Source organism: Marmota monax, unplaced genomic scaffold, assembly GCF_021218885.2.
Source record: "Marmota monax isolate L192 unplaced genomic scaffold, Marmota_monax_Labrador192_F-V1.1 WCK01_AAM20220418_F8-fsc00037, whole genome shotgun sequence".
NCBI lineage: Eukaryota > Metazoa > Chordata > Mammalia > Rodentia > Sciuridae > Marmota > Marmota monax.
In genome coordinates, this window is record NW_026693245.1 from 11,886,735 (window position 1) to 11,907,071 (window position 20,337).

General features: G+C 38.1%; 1 protein-coding gene across 2 annotated transcripts in view; it reads left to right on the plus strand.

Moving 5' to 3' along the window:
• Rab3c (RAB3C, member RAS oncogene family) overlaps nucleotides 1–20,337 on the plus strand; it is a 267,333-nt gene that overhangs the window by 221,000 nt on the left and 25,996 nt on the right. For both annotated transcript variants that reach the window (XM_046456363.2, XM_058583132.1), the window contains exon 4: nucleotides 16,968–17,092. In XM_046456363.2, the coding sequence (XP_046312319.1) occupies nucleotides 16,968–17,092 (125 nt within the window). The remainder of the gene's footprint in view (nucleotides 1–16,967; nucleotides 17,093–20,337) is intronic.

Here is a 20,337-nt window from a genome sequence, read left to right on the forward strand (position 1 = left end):
GTAGCTACACTACTATTTAGTAATAATTGATCTTTCTGGAGTTGATAAATTATGAAGGGGGAAACTCTAGTTTTGTGGTGTTCCTAGAGACCACAGATGGGGCAGCTGCCCTTTCTGAAGAAGGTATAGAAGCTGAGCAGGGAAAGAAACACAGCCTCTTCCTCATCCCTCTGTTCAGCTTCCTCCCATTAAAAACTAGCTGGCAATGCAGCCTGGGAAACAGGGACTATAGACCCAGCTCCTACCCATACAGAACACAGCACAAAAAGGGCAAGAAATGCATTCACGAACAAATAGACAAATGACTGGCATACCCAGAAAAAGCCCAGCAGGAGACTGAAGTGCTTCTATTGGTACAAAAATCCTGTTTTCCTAGAAATGACTTGAGTTTTGTTTTGCTTTTTCTGTTTTGAGATATGGTTATTACTAGTTAACACAGTTCACTCAGGGGATGTGGTGTTATTGGACAATTTCCTCTGAAGCAGTAACTGAAGGGCATGAGTATACTTCAAGAATGATGTTAATACATGCATGAGGTGCATCTTCATTTAGTTGATATATTGCTCTCGCACATCAATTGTAGCTTGCTTACTCTCTTATTTTAATAGTAGACTTCTGGAACTTCCCCCACCAAAATGATGTTACCCTGACCTTGTCTGCCTCTAAGGAATACAGTATAAACACAATCCTTCTGATCATCCAGAGGCACAGAGAACAGAACTTCATCTGAGCATCAGAACTGAGCATGGGGTGCAATGAACCACTTGTCCACTGCGTGATAAAGCGTATTAGCAAAAGTGCTGTGGCTGGTATGCTCAACCTGCAGCTGACCTATTATGGGATGCGTTATTTGATGTGAGATCTGAATAGCAATTACTCTCTGCAACCAAGGGCAAATGGCAACTGTAGGGCTTGGCCTTTTCATATTTTCTGAGGCCAGAGTTCTCTATAATGACAAAACCTCATTGCTCTGGTTCATTTAAAAACCACCATCATTTTAAAGGTTATGTTATGTGTGAGGTGTGTGTGTGTGTGTGTGTGTGTGCACGTGCGTGCATGTGTGCATGCAAGTGTGGGAGAGACAGATATCATACAGTGGATTTTATGACAATTAACATAAAAATGCTTCAGAAACTTTTAATAGGAGGAGTTACAAAGATAAATGTCTTACTGAAAGAGAGCAGATAGTTTCAACTCTTTACAGTGCATTTTACCAGAACCCAGGACCCAGGAAAGGGAGAGTAGCTCCCACTTAAGTTCATTACTTGGCCCTGAGGATAATCTTTCCTTGCCTCCCTGCTTATCAGTTTACTCCCATCTCCTGCCCAGTCTCCAAGACCTAAAACTAGATGGATTTACACCCTACCCCATTTCTCTCAACTTACCCCAGAGCAATCTGAGCTGAATTCACAAAAGCCGTGGCAGCTCCAAGACAAATCCCTAGACCCATCCTCTCTCCACTGTGTAGGGCTCCCTTCTTCATTGCCAGGCATAGTGTCCCCAGCCAGCTTCAGATCATCATCTCCCCTGGGAGCCTCCATCAGCTGTTCACCTCAAAGGCCCCGGCCCCGTAAGAGCATTCACGAGCCTCTGGATCTTTGGACAATCACCATGGGCCTCTGATTGAAAAGGCTGCCACTCCCCTGCCTCTCTAGGGAACATGGAAGCCTGAAGGTAGGGGCTGTGCCCTACTTATTTCTATCTCCTCACCCAGTACCACACAGCATGTGGTCTGAAAACCTGCTGCATCTGCATCACCTGGGTGCTTACTTGTAAAGCACTCTCAGGCCTACCCCAGATCTCCAGAATCAAAATACCTGGGCTTGGGGTGTAAGAAGCTGTGATTCTAATGCCTGCTAAAGTTTGAAGAGCAACACCATGTGCTACAGACATCAGTGTCTCATGCACAGTAGTTGTTTCATAAACACATGCTGCTTTGAGTGTCTGTGGGAGCACAGGGTGGAGGCAGTCTGCAAGTGAGCTCCCAAACAGCAGAGACCACATCTTTCTTCTTTAGGACTGTGTTGCCAGCTTCTTGCCCAATGCCCGACATTGTTAATGCATTCATTGAGTTGAAATCGAATAAGGCAGTTTTTTTTATTTTATTTTTCTCCCGTACTAACATTTTCCAATTAGAGGTTACAAAAATCAAGAAAAATCACAATGAGGACTGTTTAGAGAATGAATTTGGAATACTATGTCAAGGCCATGTACATAATTATATCAGTTTACCAGTGATACTAATTCTTTTGACTTAATATAATATTCCAGGGTTTCAAAACTCTTGAAAATATGGAGGGAAGATGAGCAGTCTTTGTTCCTCCCTCTTCTAAATCAGGAAGAAGAGATTCAGAGATATCTCCTAATCAGATATCAAAGAACTAGAACCCAGGGCATTGAGCAATTCTATTACATGTTATGCAAATATTTCTGGAATTTTACACAAAATAAATTTTCATTTTACAGTTTTTTCACTAGCAAAATAGGGAAAATAATAGTACATACCTTCAATGTTGTTCTGAGAATCAAATAAAATGACATATATGAAATACACTGCCTAAAACAGAGTGAGGGTTTGGTAAATGAAGCTACCATTTCATTACCATTTATTTATTATTATATGTTTGCATTGATATAGAATAATTGTTATATATTTTTAGTTATTGCAACACACTGGCTTCCATGAGAAAGACCAGTGCACCATATGTGAGTTAGCAAGGATCAGGGTCATCCCCCTCCCAGAAGGCATTTCTTGCTAACTTGAGGGGACACTGAAGGAATCCAGTCTGACTTGAGGAGTGTTTCTCAATGCTGCCCTCCAGTGGGTCTCTACTGCGACTGAGGATGGAAAATCTACTATGGTCACAGGGCTTGCTGCTCTTCTTATATACAGATTGTCTAATCATTCCAAACACAAGCCTTCCACCATCAGATGTTAAGTTATTATGGTCAGTTTTTTAAAAATGGTAACATCACAAATTCCATCCACATATAGAATAAACACATCAATGATATTATTTAACTGATGACTTAAAGATGGAACTATTAGAATGCTGCCAGGGCTCCAGGGTATATTCAATGAACATACACACAGAGGCAATCAGGAACGCTAAAACACAATTACAAACGTTGCAAAATGGGTTAATATCCATGGGGCAATAATCAATTGCCTTCCACCAGACTCCATTCATTTGCATTTCTTTCTTTCTATTAGCAAGAGCTCATTTGTGTTCTTTTTTTTTATTGTTTGCTTGTTTCATTTTTTATTTCTTACATGATAATAGTGGAATGCATTACATTCATAATTATCCATTCATAGCACAATTTTTCGTAACTCTGTAGATAAAGTATGTTCACGCCAAATTATACTATTATACATGAGCTCTCATTTTTTTGCATTACAATTCTTAATACACCTTAATACTACAATTTATCATATCTCTGTTTGTATGTAAGGTTGGTTTACACCAAATTCACATCTTCATACATGTATTTTGTATAATGATGACCGTCTACTTGTGTTCTTATCAGTTTTCTCCATCTATGAAGTCATAAATTAGCTCAAAGATGATGAGAGATGAAGATGACCAGGAATGGCATTCTACACTGGAGCACTGGTCATCTTTTTTGCCTATTTCAAAGTCTTTCACAATCTTTCCTGATAGCAGAACCTCAAAAGAGTAGTCTACTGTTTGGAGACTAATAGTATTTTCAGTTCACTTATTTTTCTGCCAGAAAAAGAGACTTGTCCTCTGTTCCAGCCCTAGGGCTATGAAAAGGAAGTAGAAATTTCTGGTATTTGAGTGCATGTAAAGCAGATAAGAGACCCTAAACCTAGCTTCCTCTATAGCAAGCACTAACCACTAAACTGAGAAGACCACACATCTTGCCAAAGGCCATTAATTTCCCCAGGGACAGCATAATCTTATCACATTTGAGGGGAAAAAAAGATATCTCTATTGACATGACTTAGGCCTTGTTCTCTGGTGAAAGAACAACTCAGACATTCTCGGGCTGAGCCACATACCTGCCCAGGTCAGAATTCCTTCCCCTCCTTTATCCAGAGAGGGTCTTGCTTCACCTACTTGGTGTTGTTTATTTTTTGCATAAAAGGAGACAGATGTCCAATTGCTTCTACCATACATATTCTTTTAAAAATAGAGTTTGACATTTTATGAAATAAAAGTGAGATCAGAAGTTGTAAAGGAAGCATGATGGAAATGGGTGAAGGTTTGGATTTAGACTAACAATGTAGAATCAGATGTGGTTCAAGATAGTTCCAGGACCATGTGGACCAAGAAGACAGCTTCTTGAGTCCTTGAAAGAAATTCCCAGCATTGACTCTCAGCAACAGACCTACTGAAGAGACCCTTTAGGCACATCCAGTTCTGCTCATTCCCACACACAGCCAAAGGACACTCTTGTATTCAGGGATTTTGATTTTCTCCAGGAGATATATACATATGTATATATATGGATGTATATATGTATGTATATATATATATATATATATATATATATATATATATGTCTATATGTATGTATATCTATATGTATATATATATGTATGTATATATGTATGTATGTATATATGTATGTATGTATGTATATATATATATGTATGTATGTATATATATATGTATGTATATATGTACATACATATATGTAAGTTTTTTTGTTTTGAAAAGATGATCAAATATTTAGCATATGATTTTCTTACAAAGTTTCATATCCAATAAAATGTAGCCACTTTCTCTCCCCTCCCTATGGAAGAAGACAGCATATTATAGAACAGCACTCACTAGGAGCTTCAGGCTATAGACCATTTCAGTAGATGGTTCATCATTTTGGTGGAGTCACTTCCTATCTGGAATCTCAGCTTTGTCATCTACAAAATGAGGGGATTGGAGTAGGGCCCTCCCAAAGCAAATACTCCATGATTTTGAGATGCTGCGTGGCTCCCTGAGGTCATCCTGATTATTAGTGCAGGATCAGAAAGGAAAACATGACTCTTCCAGACTGGAGTGGATAGCTGGTCACACAGATGGCCTTTGCAAGAAGCAGAGGTGCCAGCACTTGCCTTTCCTTACTGTGGACACTGCCAGGGCATGAAGGACCATGGAAGACCTGGACCATCATCACATCCAAAAAGGGTGGTGCAACGGGAGCATTGCCATCACTTGAGATGACGATCCTCTTCCTGTGCTGCTTTCATTTTATGCTTATATTCTAAATTAACTAGGCTTTTTAGGCATTTATTCGGTAATAGACAGTCAGTCAATCATTTCCTGATTTATTCAATCATTAATTCAAAGTTACTATATGAGCACCTTCTGAATGCTGGAGACACAGTGGTGAATAGTGAGGTCCCTGCCCTCACATTAGATGTAGTCTAGGAAGGATATGGACAAATGAGGCATCATGGTGAGTACTGCACAGGTCACATGTGGAGCCACATTAGGAGCCCCTAGTCCATGGAAATATGTGTGGCATGTCTAAATGAAGAAGGATGAGAGAGCCTGACAGGTGGTAGTGGGTTTCAGACAAATGGAACATGTGATGACCAGAGGTAGATTTCTTGCAAAGTTAATAAAGATTAAGTCTGGTAATGTACCAGTAAACTGGGTCTTAGAAAAAAAAGGGAAAAAGAAGAAAAAGATAACTTAACAACAATCAGTGCTTTTAAGCCATTACACCAGCTCCAGAACACTGATCAACTTTAGGCCCTTACCCCTGCTGAAAGTGTCTTAGAAGGGTTTTCTCAGAAGCAAGGTATAAGATAGAAACTTGAATTAAAGTCATCTAATTTGGAAGTGGTAGGAACATCCGTAGGGGCTTGGGAAGTGAGCTGTGGAAAGGAGACAGCCAATAAATGATATGTTTTTAAGCCAGCCATCACTATGGGTATCTAGAGCTTCATTCTGTTAGAAAATGCTGGAAATCAGAGAGGTGGCAATCTGGGGAGAAAAGGAGGTGGAGTAATTTATACATTGACTCCTGTCAGTCATTGGCTATAGGCTGCGCCTGGGTGTGTTATTTTCTTGTTTTATTTGGCTTTCCTTGATGGGTAAAGTGCCTTTCAGTTGCTTCAGAGAAAGCTGTAAAGCAGAGATGTAGACACTGGCAGCTGGCAGTCAGCCAGCAAGCACAGAAGTATGAAGTCCTAGGGGATAGGGACAGAGCACCACCAGCATCTGCTGCAAAATATCCTAAACCTGTAATTTTACATTTGTGAATTCACATTTTGTCTTAAATAGGCCCTCAAATTTTTATTAATTTTAGGCCTCACAAAACTTGAAACTGTGCTTCATGGGTAGTCCTTATTCACTGAATATACAGCATATAGGGGAAATTTAAAGAAATTAATAAGTTTATATCAGAGTTGGAGGCAGGGAGGATAGCAAGAGTTGAATCTAAACACAGGCACCAACACCATATGAAGAATTTTAGGTTAAACTGGATTTTTCTAGGTTTGGTAGAGATGTGTTGGTCTCTGCAAAACTCAGATGTGCTCCTCCTGGGTTCTCATTTCTCCTTTCTGGGACAGGCTGTCTCCATGATGAGGAGCAAGAACACACTGATGAAAACTTACCATGGCTCAGATGCTTGTTGCTCACAGTGGCACACATCAAAATCTCCTTATTTTCCATTGGTCAAAGCAATTCACTTGTTTAACAGTCACTGGGTGTGGAAATACAGTCCACTTTAGGAGAGGAAATAATGACAAAGTGCAGACAATAATGCAGTCTATTGCCTGATCTTCACAGAACGTCAATAGTGGGGATAGCGAGAGTTTTTGATAACTTTTTTTTTTCAGCTTTTCTTGATTATTAGAATTTTTAATGACAATGTAACAATTGTACCAAAACACATAAACTTGTATCTTTAAATAATAATACATGATAGCAAATATTAGAGGATCTTTATTCAAGGATGCTTTAATTTTTTTAATCTGTTTGTTAACTGAGTTAATGTACATATCAAAAGCATATCTCCTTAGCTTCCTTAAACAAGCGCTCATTAGCATTCATAGCATTTCAAATTATTGGGTTTTATGATGTTTATTTCTGTTTCCTTGCTACTACTCTTTCATTTTTTTAAATTTCTTTATTTTGTAGGCATCTTTGTAAACTACCTGAAAATACTTTGTGGTGTTAGGTGGGAAATAAAGAAATGGATCACTTAAAAACTTAAAAAAAAAAAAAAAAAGGAGCTGTTGAAAGGAGTCAGCCCAGTGTTGTTCATCCCTGAACACACATACAAATCACCCAGGGAGCTATTTTTTAATGCCTCTGATGAAGCCCCTAGAGGTTCTGATTTAATTAATCTGAGTTGGGATAATGTTTAAAACTTTTCCAAAGGTTGAGAAAAAAAAATGAATGAATAAATAATGAAACTAAGTAGAAAAATAATAATCTTGTGTACATGATGAGTAATATCTGGTTGGGAAGTTTCCTTATGAACTTGAAGTATGCCAAGATACTAAAAAACTAAGGATCCTAACGTTGCAGAGAACAAGGGAAATATATGCAGCAGGGTAATATTAACTCCCAGTATGATAAAACTGTCTGCTTCTAAAATCTGTCTGCACTTCAGTGGGTGAAGAAAAGCTAGTCAGTCTGATACTTCACTTTTCCCACATATAGCCTAAATCAGACCATGGAACACAATTACTTTTCTGGCTCACTGAAGTATATTTTGTAGACTGTTTTCAAAACATTATGACTAGGGCTGGGGTTGTAGCTCAGTGGTGGAGTGTCTGCCTCACACATGTGAGGCACTGGGTTCAATCCTTGGCCCCACATAAAAATAAATAAAGATATTGTGTCCATCTACAACTAAAAATATATTTTAAAAAAACATTATGACTAATAAGATCCCATCATTCTCTATGAGAAGACATTGAATTGGTAGGAAAATATTTGTATACTCAGAATAGGAGAGAAGGATTAAAGATATTGTAGGAATTTGGTTTGTTTTTATAGCTTTCCAGGCTTAAAATTATTTTATTCCATGCAGAGTTCAGTTATTTATGTGCAAAATATTGTAAAACATCAAAACCTCTTTTCATCTATCTGTATCAGCTCCAATTTTTTTGAAACTCTATTTTCATATTTAACAATAACTGAAATGGGGGTAATCATGTTTTTCCTTTCTCTCTTTCAAGATTGTATATAAATATTGAGAGAAGGTTTGAGGGTACTTTTGTTTGTTTTATTTTGTTTTGTTTTAGCTAAATGGCAAATAAATAATGGATATTTTAGTCACTATCATCTGGTACTGGTAAGGTCTGAGTTAACTGCAATTTGCACAGTAACCATGGTGACTAGCACAGGGCTTCTGATTCCATTAATCTTGTTGAGATTAGCAGTAAATCCCAAAGGGTCTTTTGCAGTGACTCAGAAATAAATCATCTTTTCACATGTATATTATTTGATGATAGTCACTCTCTTTAAATATGTATCTCTACCCAACAAAGAAATTATACTGTCCCTCTAATTAGGTGATTGGAAACTCATTCCCCAAATAAGAAATTTTATTAAATACAGCAAATGACCAAAAAAGTAAATATATATAAATATCAGGGGCTGGGGTTATGGCTCAGCAGTAGAGCGCTTACCTCGCACGTGCAAGGTCCTGGGTTTTATCCTCAGCACCACATAAAAATAAATAAATACATACATACATACATACATGCATACATACATACATACTGTAAAGGTATTGTGTTCAACTACAACTACAAAAATATATTAAAAGATTAAAAATAAATAAACACCACATGAAAGGAGAATTTTTTCAATAAACGTGTTATAGTCCTAATAGTCATAGCAAAGGAAGAATATGTGCTCCCCATTGTAAATTTACTCATGGAGGTCCAGCTGGGCATGTAGCTCCATAAGCTTAGTATGTGCAAGGCCTGGGTTCAATCCCCAGCACCTGCAAAAAAAATTCCTTATATAGAACCTCAGCCTGGAGATATGAACTGAAAATAAAATTAGAGGTTTTTCATTGAAAAAAAATTCTAATTACTGTATTATAGTAATTAGAAAAGATGAGTTGAGCTGGATTTGGGAAGAGGAGCAGCTGTCTGCCCAAGATGGGACTAATAATGTGTTCTATTTATAAAGGGATATTTACAAGTTTGAAAAGTACAGTGTAGTTTACCTAAAACCATATTTGTCCTCCAACAGACCCAGAGTAAGTAAAAAAAAAAAAATGTGCCAGCTTCATTTTATAGGTGAAGATACTGATGCTCGGAATTATAGCAGTTTCTAAAACTAGGTAAATAAACTGTTATGAGTCTGAGTTGGAAGAGATGGGAATTGGATTATTACCCCCAACATTCCTCTGACCGAAATTCACAGTACAATGTAAATGAAATATGCACATCTCTGGATCTTGCTCAGCTCCTGACTCATACTTCCTTATCATCAAAGTTTTCCTGAGTTAAGGTAATAACCTGAGCCCCTGTGTCAACTGAGGTATTCCTACATAAGAACAATTCCAAGCACAAAATTGCATTTTACAGACCCAAAGATGCACGATTGTTCTTATTGTAATATTTCTGACATTGGGAAGTATCTTGTCCACTATGGTTTATTGCAGTCAACATGTAATAGTAGATATATTGCTTGCGTGTCCCCTATATTGTTGTCACATGATTAGAGAATTATTTTATATGCAAGAAGGGGTATAATTTTGATAATAGCAATATAAATATTTTGTATTGATGACCATAACTTCATATTTCTTGCAAAACAACAACTTAATGCTTTATAGGCCCTAAGAAAGGAAAATACCCACAAGCAGATAAAGTATGCTAACTTTTATTGTTGAGATAGGTGTGGCATGATTATCTATCAAGCATTAAGCAAAGCAACTAAAGGCCAAAAATAAATAAATAAATAAACAAAAGTGTTAAATCCTGCAGAGTACATGAAAGAAATTTCAAAAGAAGCTAAAGTGACTAACAAATGTGTCAAGCAGGACTGTTGTTACAGTATTATGACAGAGTTTAATTTGCCCATCTTTTCAATCATAGCCATTATAAAATAATTTTTATCTTGTAATTTATGACATCTTAGGCTACACTGTTCTGATTATTTCTTGCTATGCCTAAAGCTACCTTCCCTGCTCTACTGATGGATAACAACGTCGGGAAGTCCAGAGCAGTCAAAACCAAAGCCAAACATGGGACATTTATAACCCTGATTTCAATCAGAAAATCAACCAACTCTGATGGCAAATCAGTCTATTGTTGACTTCTGCACAAATGCTTCGGACCATGATTTTTGTTTCATTAAAAAAGAAAATTAGAAAATGAAAAAAGAAAATTAGACTCCATTGACTTTCTGAGCTTTCAAAATAATGATTCTCTATAATGCTGCGGTCATTGTAGAAAACATTTCATATTTTTTTCTTAGCAATTTAGAACTTATAAGGTGGTTACATAAAAATATTGATTATTTAAGAAAAAATGGGAAGGATTATTCTTGTAACCTCATGGCTGAAGAAAAAGTATGTTCTTGTTTTCATATTTTTTATTAATTATTAAGGAATAGGGAATGTTGCATATGCATAAATGGGTAATCTGTAGGAACAGCCCAAGGCTTCATGGGTGTTATGTCAGCAGAGCTGAGCTACTCAGTTGTATTTAATGGTAGAAGCAGCCATCCTATTTATGGGTTAATGGACACATACTAGCTAGTAGGTGCTGAGTTCTGCCCCTTTTTAAACTTACCCAAGGCACATCCTTGGTTAAGTTTTTGCAGTCAGAGTTGTGGTAGGTTGGGTTTGACCAGGTTAAAAAAGTGCTAAATTGCCTTAAGCAAGAATTTGCTCCCAGGAGACGCCGGAAGCCCTGTTATTTTCCTGGTCCTCACTTCTTTTCAAAGTATGACTCTCTCCTGTGAGCCCCATACCACTAATCTCATTCTGGACATCTGATTTCTAGCTGTGCTCTTAGGTTAGAACTTTCTCCATTAACCTAAGAACTCTCTACCTAGGGCCTAAGTAACATCATGGCTGAAGAAGTATGTTCTTGTTTTCATATTTTTATTAATTGTTAAGGAATGGGGAATGTTGCATATGTATAAATGGATAATACTTTCTAAGTATTGGCTAGCTCTTAGTTTGCAAGAGCTAGAGAAGCAAAAAAATAATTTTTCAAAATTACCTAAGGAAATCTAATTAGATTTCATATCCTCCAAAAGAAGCTTTGGACACTTTTTATAAAATATATGGCAAATGAGATTTATACCCTCCAGGTGTAAGATACTTTTTATATCTTAATTCACTATGAATTCATCATTTTTATATACTCCATAAGATAAGATGTGGTGAGGGAAAAGCAGAGTTTAGAATTTTTGTCTTCATTTCTCTAGATGATGGTCACAGGCCAAATCGAATTGTTGTTGAAAGAATAAGCCATTAACTTAGGTACCAGAATTAGAAAGGTCATGGAGACTATCATGCTAAGTGAAATAAGCAGTCCCCAAAAACTAAAGGTCAAATATTTTCACTGATAAGTGAAAGCTAACTCACAATAAGTGGGGAGAGGAGAAGAATAGATATTCAGTTGATTAGACAGGGAAGGGAGTGGGAATAGGAAAAGGAAAGACAGTGGAATTAATCTGAAACAATTTTCCTATGTACTTAAATGAATAGTGAATAGTGAATCTCAGCATTGGGTATGTCCATAAGAATGGGTTCCTAACTAGAATAAGATATTCCTTGCTTGTACAATTATATTAAAATGAATTATACTGTTACATATAACCGAAAAGAACCAGTAAAAAGGGGGAATTAGAAAGGTCATAACTTCTATGATAAAATATGCTTTGCCTCTGATATATCCAGGTGGATATCAAATGACTGTTAATCTCATTTGAAAACTTGTGCTTGTTTCAGGGGTACTCTAAATAAAACCCCCTCTGCCTCTTAGCTCTTTCTTTAGCTCTTTCTGGAGGGAGAAGCCATGATCATATCTCCTTGAAAGTTTTCCAGCTGCAATTCAAAGCCATTTGCTTTTTTTTTTTTTTTTTTAGTTTTAGATGGATACAACCCCTTTATTTTATTTATTTATGTAGTGTTGAGGATCAAACCCAGTGCTCCGTGCATGTGAGGCAAGCACTGTACCACTGTGCCACAACCCCAGCCCCAAAGCCATTTATCTCATTTTTTATTCTCTCTTCAGTTTGAGAACAGCTCAGCACTCTCTTCTATTTCTATCCTGAAAGACTTAACAATTGTTGTAAGAAAATTCCCAGGCTGCTGTTTTTGATACTTTAAAAGTCTATTCCTTCATGGTGAGAGATAGAGATTTGTTTTCATTTGCTGCATATGGACTTCCAGTTCTCCAAGCATCCTTTGTTGAAGAGGGTATGTTTTCTCTTATGTAAGTTCTTGGCACCCTTGTCTAGTATGAGATAACTGTATTTATGTGGGTTTTTCTCTGTGTCTTCTATTCTGTACCATTGCTCTACATATCTGTTTTGGTGCCAACACCATGCTGTTTTTGTTACTACAGCTTTGTAGTATAGTTGAAGGTCTGGTATTGTGATGCCTCCTGCTTCACTCTTCTTGCTAAGGATTGCTTTGGCTATTCTGGGTCTCTTATTTTCCAAATGAATTTAATGATTGCTTTTTCTATTTCTATAAGGAATGACATTTTGTATTTTAATTGTAATCAAATTGAACTGAATAGCGCTTTGGGTAGTATGGCCATTTTGACAATATTAATTTTCCCTATCAAGAGCATGGGAAATCTTTCCATCTTCTAAGGTTCTCTTCAATTTCTTTCTTTAGAGTTCTGTAGTTTTCAGTGTAGAGTTCTTTCACCTCTTTTGTTGAGTTGATTCCCAAACTTTAGTCATTTGTTTAGCTTTTCAACATTCCAGAATCTCCTTCCTGGCCACCTGCTGGACAATGTGTCTCACCCACCTATTTCCATTTACCACCTACTGTTCTCAAATAACAGAAAGGGAGGATTAAAGCAGGGCTTTCTCTCAGCTTCTTCTAATGGATAACAATAAAGGCATCAGAACTTCACTTTTCAAACTTTTAATGAATAGTATGGAATGTGTTTAAAAACACAGATGTAAGACCCACACCTGGTGTGATTCCCATGTCTGCCACTGCACTAGCTGTGGGATCTTGGGCAAGTGATTTAACCCCTCTCTGCCAAACTTTCCTTACCTGTGAAATAGGGATAGCATCCCACTTGGGTTATTCTACAGATTAAATTAATGTGCTATATATATATAATATATTTACAACACCTGCAAATGAAAACAACTATAATCATTACCTAAATTTCAAAATCAGAATTATTTTAGTGTTGTGATCTATTTTTTTAATTTTTAAAAAATTTTATTCTAATTTGTTATACATAAAAGCAAAATGCATTACAATTCATATTACAAGGAAAACTCAAAAAATTCTTATTATAAAAAACTCAAAAAGCTGAACATCGAAAAACAAATAGCCCAATCAATAAATGGGCCAAGGAACTGAACAGACACCTCTCAGAAGATGATATACAATCAATCAAATATATGAAAAAATGTTCAACATCTCTAGCAATTAGAGAAATGCAAATCAAAACTACTCTAAGATTTCATCTCATTCCAGTCAGAATGGTAATTTTTTCATATCTATGGTTGTATATAAAGTACTTTCACACCATTCGTGTTTTTATACATGTACTTAGGGTAATGATATCCCATCTCATTCCACCATCTTTTTTACCCCCTTACTCCCTCCCTTTCCCTCCTACCCCTTTGTCCTATCCAGAGTTTTTCCAGTTCTCCAATGCTCCCCCTCCCAGCCCCACTATGAATCAGCCTCCTTATATCAGATTTGGCATTTGGTTTTTTGGGATTGGCTAACTTCATTTAGCATTATATTCTCCAACTTCATCCATTTACTTGCAAATGCTATGATTTTATTCTTTTTAATATCTGAGTAATATTCCATTGCATATATATACCACATTTTCTTTATCCATTCATCTGCTAAAGGGCATCTAGGTTGGTTCCATAGTTTAGCTATTATGAATTGTTCTGCAATAAACATTGATGTAGCTGTGTCCCTGTAGTGTGCTGTTTTTAAGTCCTTGAGGTGTAGACCAAGGAATGGGATAGCTGAGTCAAATGGTGGCTCCATTCCAAGTTTTCCAAGGAATCTCCATACTGCTTTCCATATTGGCTGCACCATTTTGCAGTCCCCCCAGCAATGTATGAGTGTGCCTTTTTCCCTACATCCTTGCCAATACTTATTGTTGTTTGTATGCTTAATAGATGCCATTCTGACTAGAATGAGATGAAATCTTAGAGTAGTTTTGATTTGCATTTCTCTAATTGCTAGGGATGTTGAACATTTTTTCATATATTTGATTGATTGTATATCATCTTCTGAGAGGTGTCTGTTCAGTTCCTTGGCCCATTTATTGATTGGGCTATTTGTTTTTCGATGTTTAGCTTTCTGAGTTTTTTATATACCCTAGAGATTAGTGCTCTATCTGATGTACAAGATGCAAAAATTTGCTCCCAAGATGTAGGCTCTCTATTCCCCTCACTGATTATTTCTTTGGCCAAGAAGAAGCTTTTTAGTTTGAATCCATCCCCTTTATTGATTCTTGATTTTAATTCTTGCGCAATAGGAGTCTTATTAAGGACATTGGGGCCTAATCTAACATGATGGAGATTTGGTCCTACTTTTTCTTCTAATAGGAACAGTATCTCTAGTTTAATTCATAGGTCTTTGATCCACTTTGAGTTGAGTTTTGTGCATGGTGAGAGGTAGGGGTTTAATTTTATTTACATATGAATTTCCAGTTTTCCCAGCACTGCTTGTTGAAGAGACTGTCTTTTCTCTAGCATATGTTTTTGGTGCAAGAGAATAAAGAGGGAGAAGAAAGAACAAGAATTGTTTTGGTTGGAGATCAGTATCTTTCCTGCCTCCTTTCTCATCCAGTAGCTGAGGTTGTCTGTTCTTAGTTGGTATCTCCACCCTCAGGATGGTAGGGGTTACTAGGTTTTGAGGGTTGGTCTTGGGTACAAGGCACCTGGAAGTAGGGTTTGGCACTCACTGGTCCCATTTGGGAGACTGCACCTCAACGATCTCTTTTTGGGGTCTGCTCCTGTGAGGTGGGTGCTGTGTCTTATCTCCCCATCTCACCTGTAGACCTCACAGTCTTGCCCTCTAAATTAGTCTCTAAAGTGTATCTCCCACACTCTCTCCCTTTCTACTTCCTAATAGGAACCTTTCTCTTGGGGGTCTCGTGTGTTCCATTCTGGTGGCTGCGTACCTTTGGAGGGTTGTTTTGAATTGGGCAGTCACTCTGCTGAGTTAGTGACTGCTGGGGTCTGGTGGGAATTAGAAAACTATGAGTACCTGGTATAGTGTATTACAGTATTCCAAATTGTTAGTTGCCCCAACTAAAGACTGTGATGGAAGTGACCCAGGATGGAGGCTGCTACTTTCAGTGATGGGGTGTCGGGTCGGGTAGGGGAGTTGGGTAATGGCATTGTGTGATGCGTTCAGAGATGAGCTCTGTGGTGTGCAGTGTTGCGGCTGTTGGCTTTCTTCAGAGCCTGTGATGTGTCCCCAGGTGTAGGCAGGCTACCGTGAGTAGAGGACTATGGCAGTAGCTGCCCAGTCCCAAGATGGAGGTGACCGGGGAGCCCCACATTAGTAGATGGGGGTCCATAGGGACTGTCAGTGGGTAGTGGCTGAGTGTCCTTCGTGGGAGCTGTGTCTGGGAGTTCTTCACCTGTGCTGATGCCAGTGGTCCCTCTAAGGCACCCGCCAGACCTATATGGGTGAGTAGTTGGGAGTCCTTTTCTAATGCTGAGACCTGGGGCCTACATGGCACAGCAGCCATGATTCCTGTAAAGGATCAGCTATGGATCAGCTATCACTCTCAGCAAAGCAGTATTCTCACTAGTTGAGACCCGAGACATGGAGTTACACAGAATGCTGCCTCCCTCTGGCCCACCATCTTTAGATCCCCTGTGTCGTGATCTATATGAGAGGCTTATTCTGAATCTCAGAATAAGCACTGCATTTTTGGGGGGAGGCAGGGGAGTACTGGGGATTGAACTCAGGGGAATTGACATCCCAAGCCCCATTTTGTATTTTATTTAGAGACAAGCACTCACTGAGTTGCTTTGCACCTCATTGTTGCTGAGGCTGGCTTTGAACTCAGGATCCTCCTGTCTCAGCCTCCCGAGTCAGTGGGATTACAGATGTGTGCCACCACGTCCAGCTGTTATTTTAATATTAACTCAACTAGCATTTTTCTCTTACAAATGAAAGGCCTGAGTATTGATCGGTTCTTATGATTTCTCTCTCCCTTTTTTTTTAATTATTATGCTGGATTTCCTAAGCCTCGATTGCCTTAGTTCTTTAAGTTGTTATGGTAAGAAGGGAAAATGATGTTTCTGTATGAGGGGCTGTAAATACGAAGAGTGACTATCTCAATTTGCCTGGAATTGAGGGTTTTCTTGAGATATTTTAGTACTAAAATTGGGCACATCATTTGCATCCATGGTGGTTAGACGCCCTCAATATAAAGGCGTTACATAAAGCAGTAACAAAACAGGGGAAGGGAGACACATATTCGTACTAATTTCATCAGCACAAAATAATTCTTGGTATAATAACAATGTTATTTTGATTTGTTTTATGGTGCTGGGGCTTGACCTCAGGGCCTTGCTCATGCTGAGCATGTACTCTATCACTGAGCAATTACACCAGCCTGTTGCCTTGAGTTTTGACTCTAGAAATCCCTGGTGAGAATATTAAGGATGAAATTGTACTGAACTCATTAATTCTAAATGTCAGGCATTTGAGCTTCATTTTTTGCTATTATCATCTTGGTATAGATCTTTCCCCCTTCATTTTATGTTGTTCTCCTTTCTTCTGATCATTTTGTGCTTGTTATTTTTTTTTTTTTTCAGGTCAACTCAGATCAAAACGTACTCTTGGGACAATGCCCAGGTTATCCTGGTTGGGAACAAATGTGACATGGAAGATGAGCGGGTCATTTCAACCGAGAGAGGCCAACATTTAGGAGAACAGCTTGGTAAGAAACAAATTAGTAAATTAACAAGAAGAGAACTTGGTAATTATTTGTAACACTCTGCAAAGTTTCAGGTAATCATCAGAGTGATATTAACCGAAAGTTTGTCAACAAACTGGAAAGCAGCTCACGCCTCTGTACGTGGTTTGTGCCTTTCTTACTTGCTGCAGTATCGATGGAATTCAAGCACAATTATAAAAGCAAAGCTGATACCAAGATTTTAGTTTTAGTGCAAGGTTTCTCACTCTTATTCTGTGAAAAACATGGATTATGACTTTCCCACTATTTCTATGGGGTTTTCTCCGAACACATCATTTTGCATTGAGTAAGCATGTTATTGTGTAATCAATTGTTCTCATAATTGGCATATGGTAATGCCACCAAACACATCACATCCTTGATTCTAGTTCTGTGGACATCATTGATAACTCATGTTATTATTACAAACCATTTTTAGACTCAAGTTTCTCATCTCTCAAGAATGAGTTTCATAACCTGTGCCTACTTATCCAAGCCCTTATAGGTACCATCAGCCAAAATGATACATGCACACTTTAGAAATAACAAGGCCACTTCAAACACAAAATCTTAACAGAAACCAGAGTGAGGAGGGTAGAGTTTCTGTGTAAAGGAAGGACTAATGACTGGTTAAATCAAGGCTTTTTAAAATATTATTTTATGTCTTCCTTTGTGCTAGACATCATGGGGGATACAAACAAACATGATCCACAGTCCCTGTGCTCAAGTTGCTACTAAGCAAGTGGGGAGACTAGAGACAACGAGAAATAACAAGACAACAACAACAGGTCAATGAGGTGTTGATGAGCTGGAAGGCAGGTGCCCAAAGGAAATGTCCAGAAATAGGGATACAGACATAGGGACAAAGGAGGAGCAGACACCTGCTGGGATAGTAGGTGGAGATGGTAGCGCCCTTAGGAAGACAAGTAAGGAGACAAGATGGAGATCATATAGACTAAATGGCGAGGTATGGAGACCAGAATTTAGAAACTACCAAGGGGAGAAGATGCATTCTGGGTGAAGGGCACTGTGGTAGGCAGACATTAAGAAGAGCTAAGTTGAAAGGACAGTGAGTACAAAGGTTAGAAAACCTGGTGTAAGATTGCAGAAGTTGTGATTTTGGAGAACAATTCCAGCCCTCAAGTTTAGAGCTGGGATTTTTTGTTTGTTTGTTTAACTAATTTTTCTGTAGAACACAGAGAATGATAAGGGATTCTTATCAGAGAAGAGTCAAACTTTCCAACCTTTTTGTCCAGGACCTGCAGTAAGAAATATATTCAATATGCTTATCTAGAACCTATATATGGGGGAGCAGGGAGAGAGGAAGAAACAAGTTCTCACAAAATACATTTACCTTCACTAGAAGAGATTCACTTTATTATTGTCTTTCTTTTTCTGTTGTGTAATGATGGTCTCAACTCCTAAGCAGATCCCACCAGTGAGTCTCAACCTACCATATGAAAAACAGTGCCATAAAATGGGTGTTCTGAATTAGTCTGCTTTGGTTGTAGCACAAACAGGTGAAGCAGAGACCCTCTGAATGGTTCAGTCTATCCCTTGGTAATCTCATAACGGAGCTAAGCCCGGTTCACTCTGAGAGCTTGGCCATTTCCTCATGAGATCAATGGGCTCGTTCCATTAAAACCTATCTCTTCATGACCACGAGAACTCTCCACCAAACATTCTTAGAGCCACTCATGAAAAGTGCCACAGCTGATGTCTGGTTTTACCCAGTCTATCAATTTATCAATATTTTAGGCAGAGTCTAGAAGCTTGGCAACCTTTCTTAGTTTCTCAGGAAGATAGGAGTAGAGAATAGTAGATTCACAAGAAAAAGGAACAAGGAAACCTAGAAGAGCGTTATTAGCAGAGTGACTTCCTCAGACTATCTCTTTCCTCCTTGTATTTTCTTGACTACCCAAGTATATGCCATGCAGAGAAAAAACTTCTATACAGATAGAATCTGTCTCTATAAATAAGCCTGAAACTGCTTGGTTCCAAGAAAATTCAATCAAATTCGAACCTTGCTCCATGTCATTGCCACACAAGAGTGAGGTAATAGCTAAATTTTTTCCACTGCAACACAATACTCAGGTGCTGAGATCAGGGGTATTGAAGGGGTATTAGATTAGTGGAAATGCATCAGGATCCTGACTTTCCCTAGAACTCCACCATCTGACACACATACACACCCTCTCCATTCACTGCACAGACATGGGCAAAGTTGCCAGAATGTGGGGTAGAATTGTTTTGAAATGTTTTATCTTTCTGCTCAAGTTCTGCCAATGGTTTCTAATTGATTTTTTTCTCTCTATTCAATAAAAACCCAGCAGTTGTCATAGCAACCAACACGTGTGCATTCTTGGAGAGTCATTTACCTCCTTCAGTGTGGTTTGCTCTCCTCATGATTACACATGCATCTATAGATAATTAGGAGAGATCAGTTATTTGGACGAGGGTGGACAATAATACCCAGAATCTAAATATAAAGGTTTTAAAGAATTTAATTTACTTAAATTACTGCTATAATTTTTCTCTCCAGAATACTGTCATACATGCAAAGAGGTTAGGCATTTTTTTTAAAGGTCATTACCACATCTTGGCAGATAGCTCAAAATAACTGGTTTATTGACCTGGTTTCAATAATTCTCCATTATGGGTGGTTATATCCATATAACATTTTCTCATCCTAATGAGGGTTTTTGATGAAACCAAGTTGTAGCTGAGAGCTTTAAACTTCTTTTATGGCCCGTGCCCTTGCCAATTTAATTTCATTCACCAAACACTTATTAAGTGTATACAATATACCAGCTCCTGAGAATATAATGACAAATAGCCCTGCCTTCCAGAAATCATTATATCGATGGTGATAGACTATATGAACAAGGATTATTTTTCCTGGCCTTCCCTCTGCTAGCTATTTTGTTTCATTTGATTCTGATGAGCAACCCTTCTTTACAACACCTTAGTTTCCATGACACAGTGCCTTCTGTTCTCCATAATCCTTCCAGCCAAGTGTTCTGTCCTTGGTAGATTCCTCCTTTCTCTCTGTTGCACTTTGATTTTCCCTCTGTGTCCCCCACCCACTCTTCAACCTCTACACCCTCCCTTGTATATTCCCATCCATTACAAGATTTTAATTCCACCTACAAATTAATGACTGCAAATTGGGTCCCAGTACTGACCTCATGATCTAACTTCAGGCTCCTCTATCTACCTGCCAATTCTAT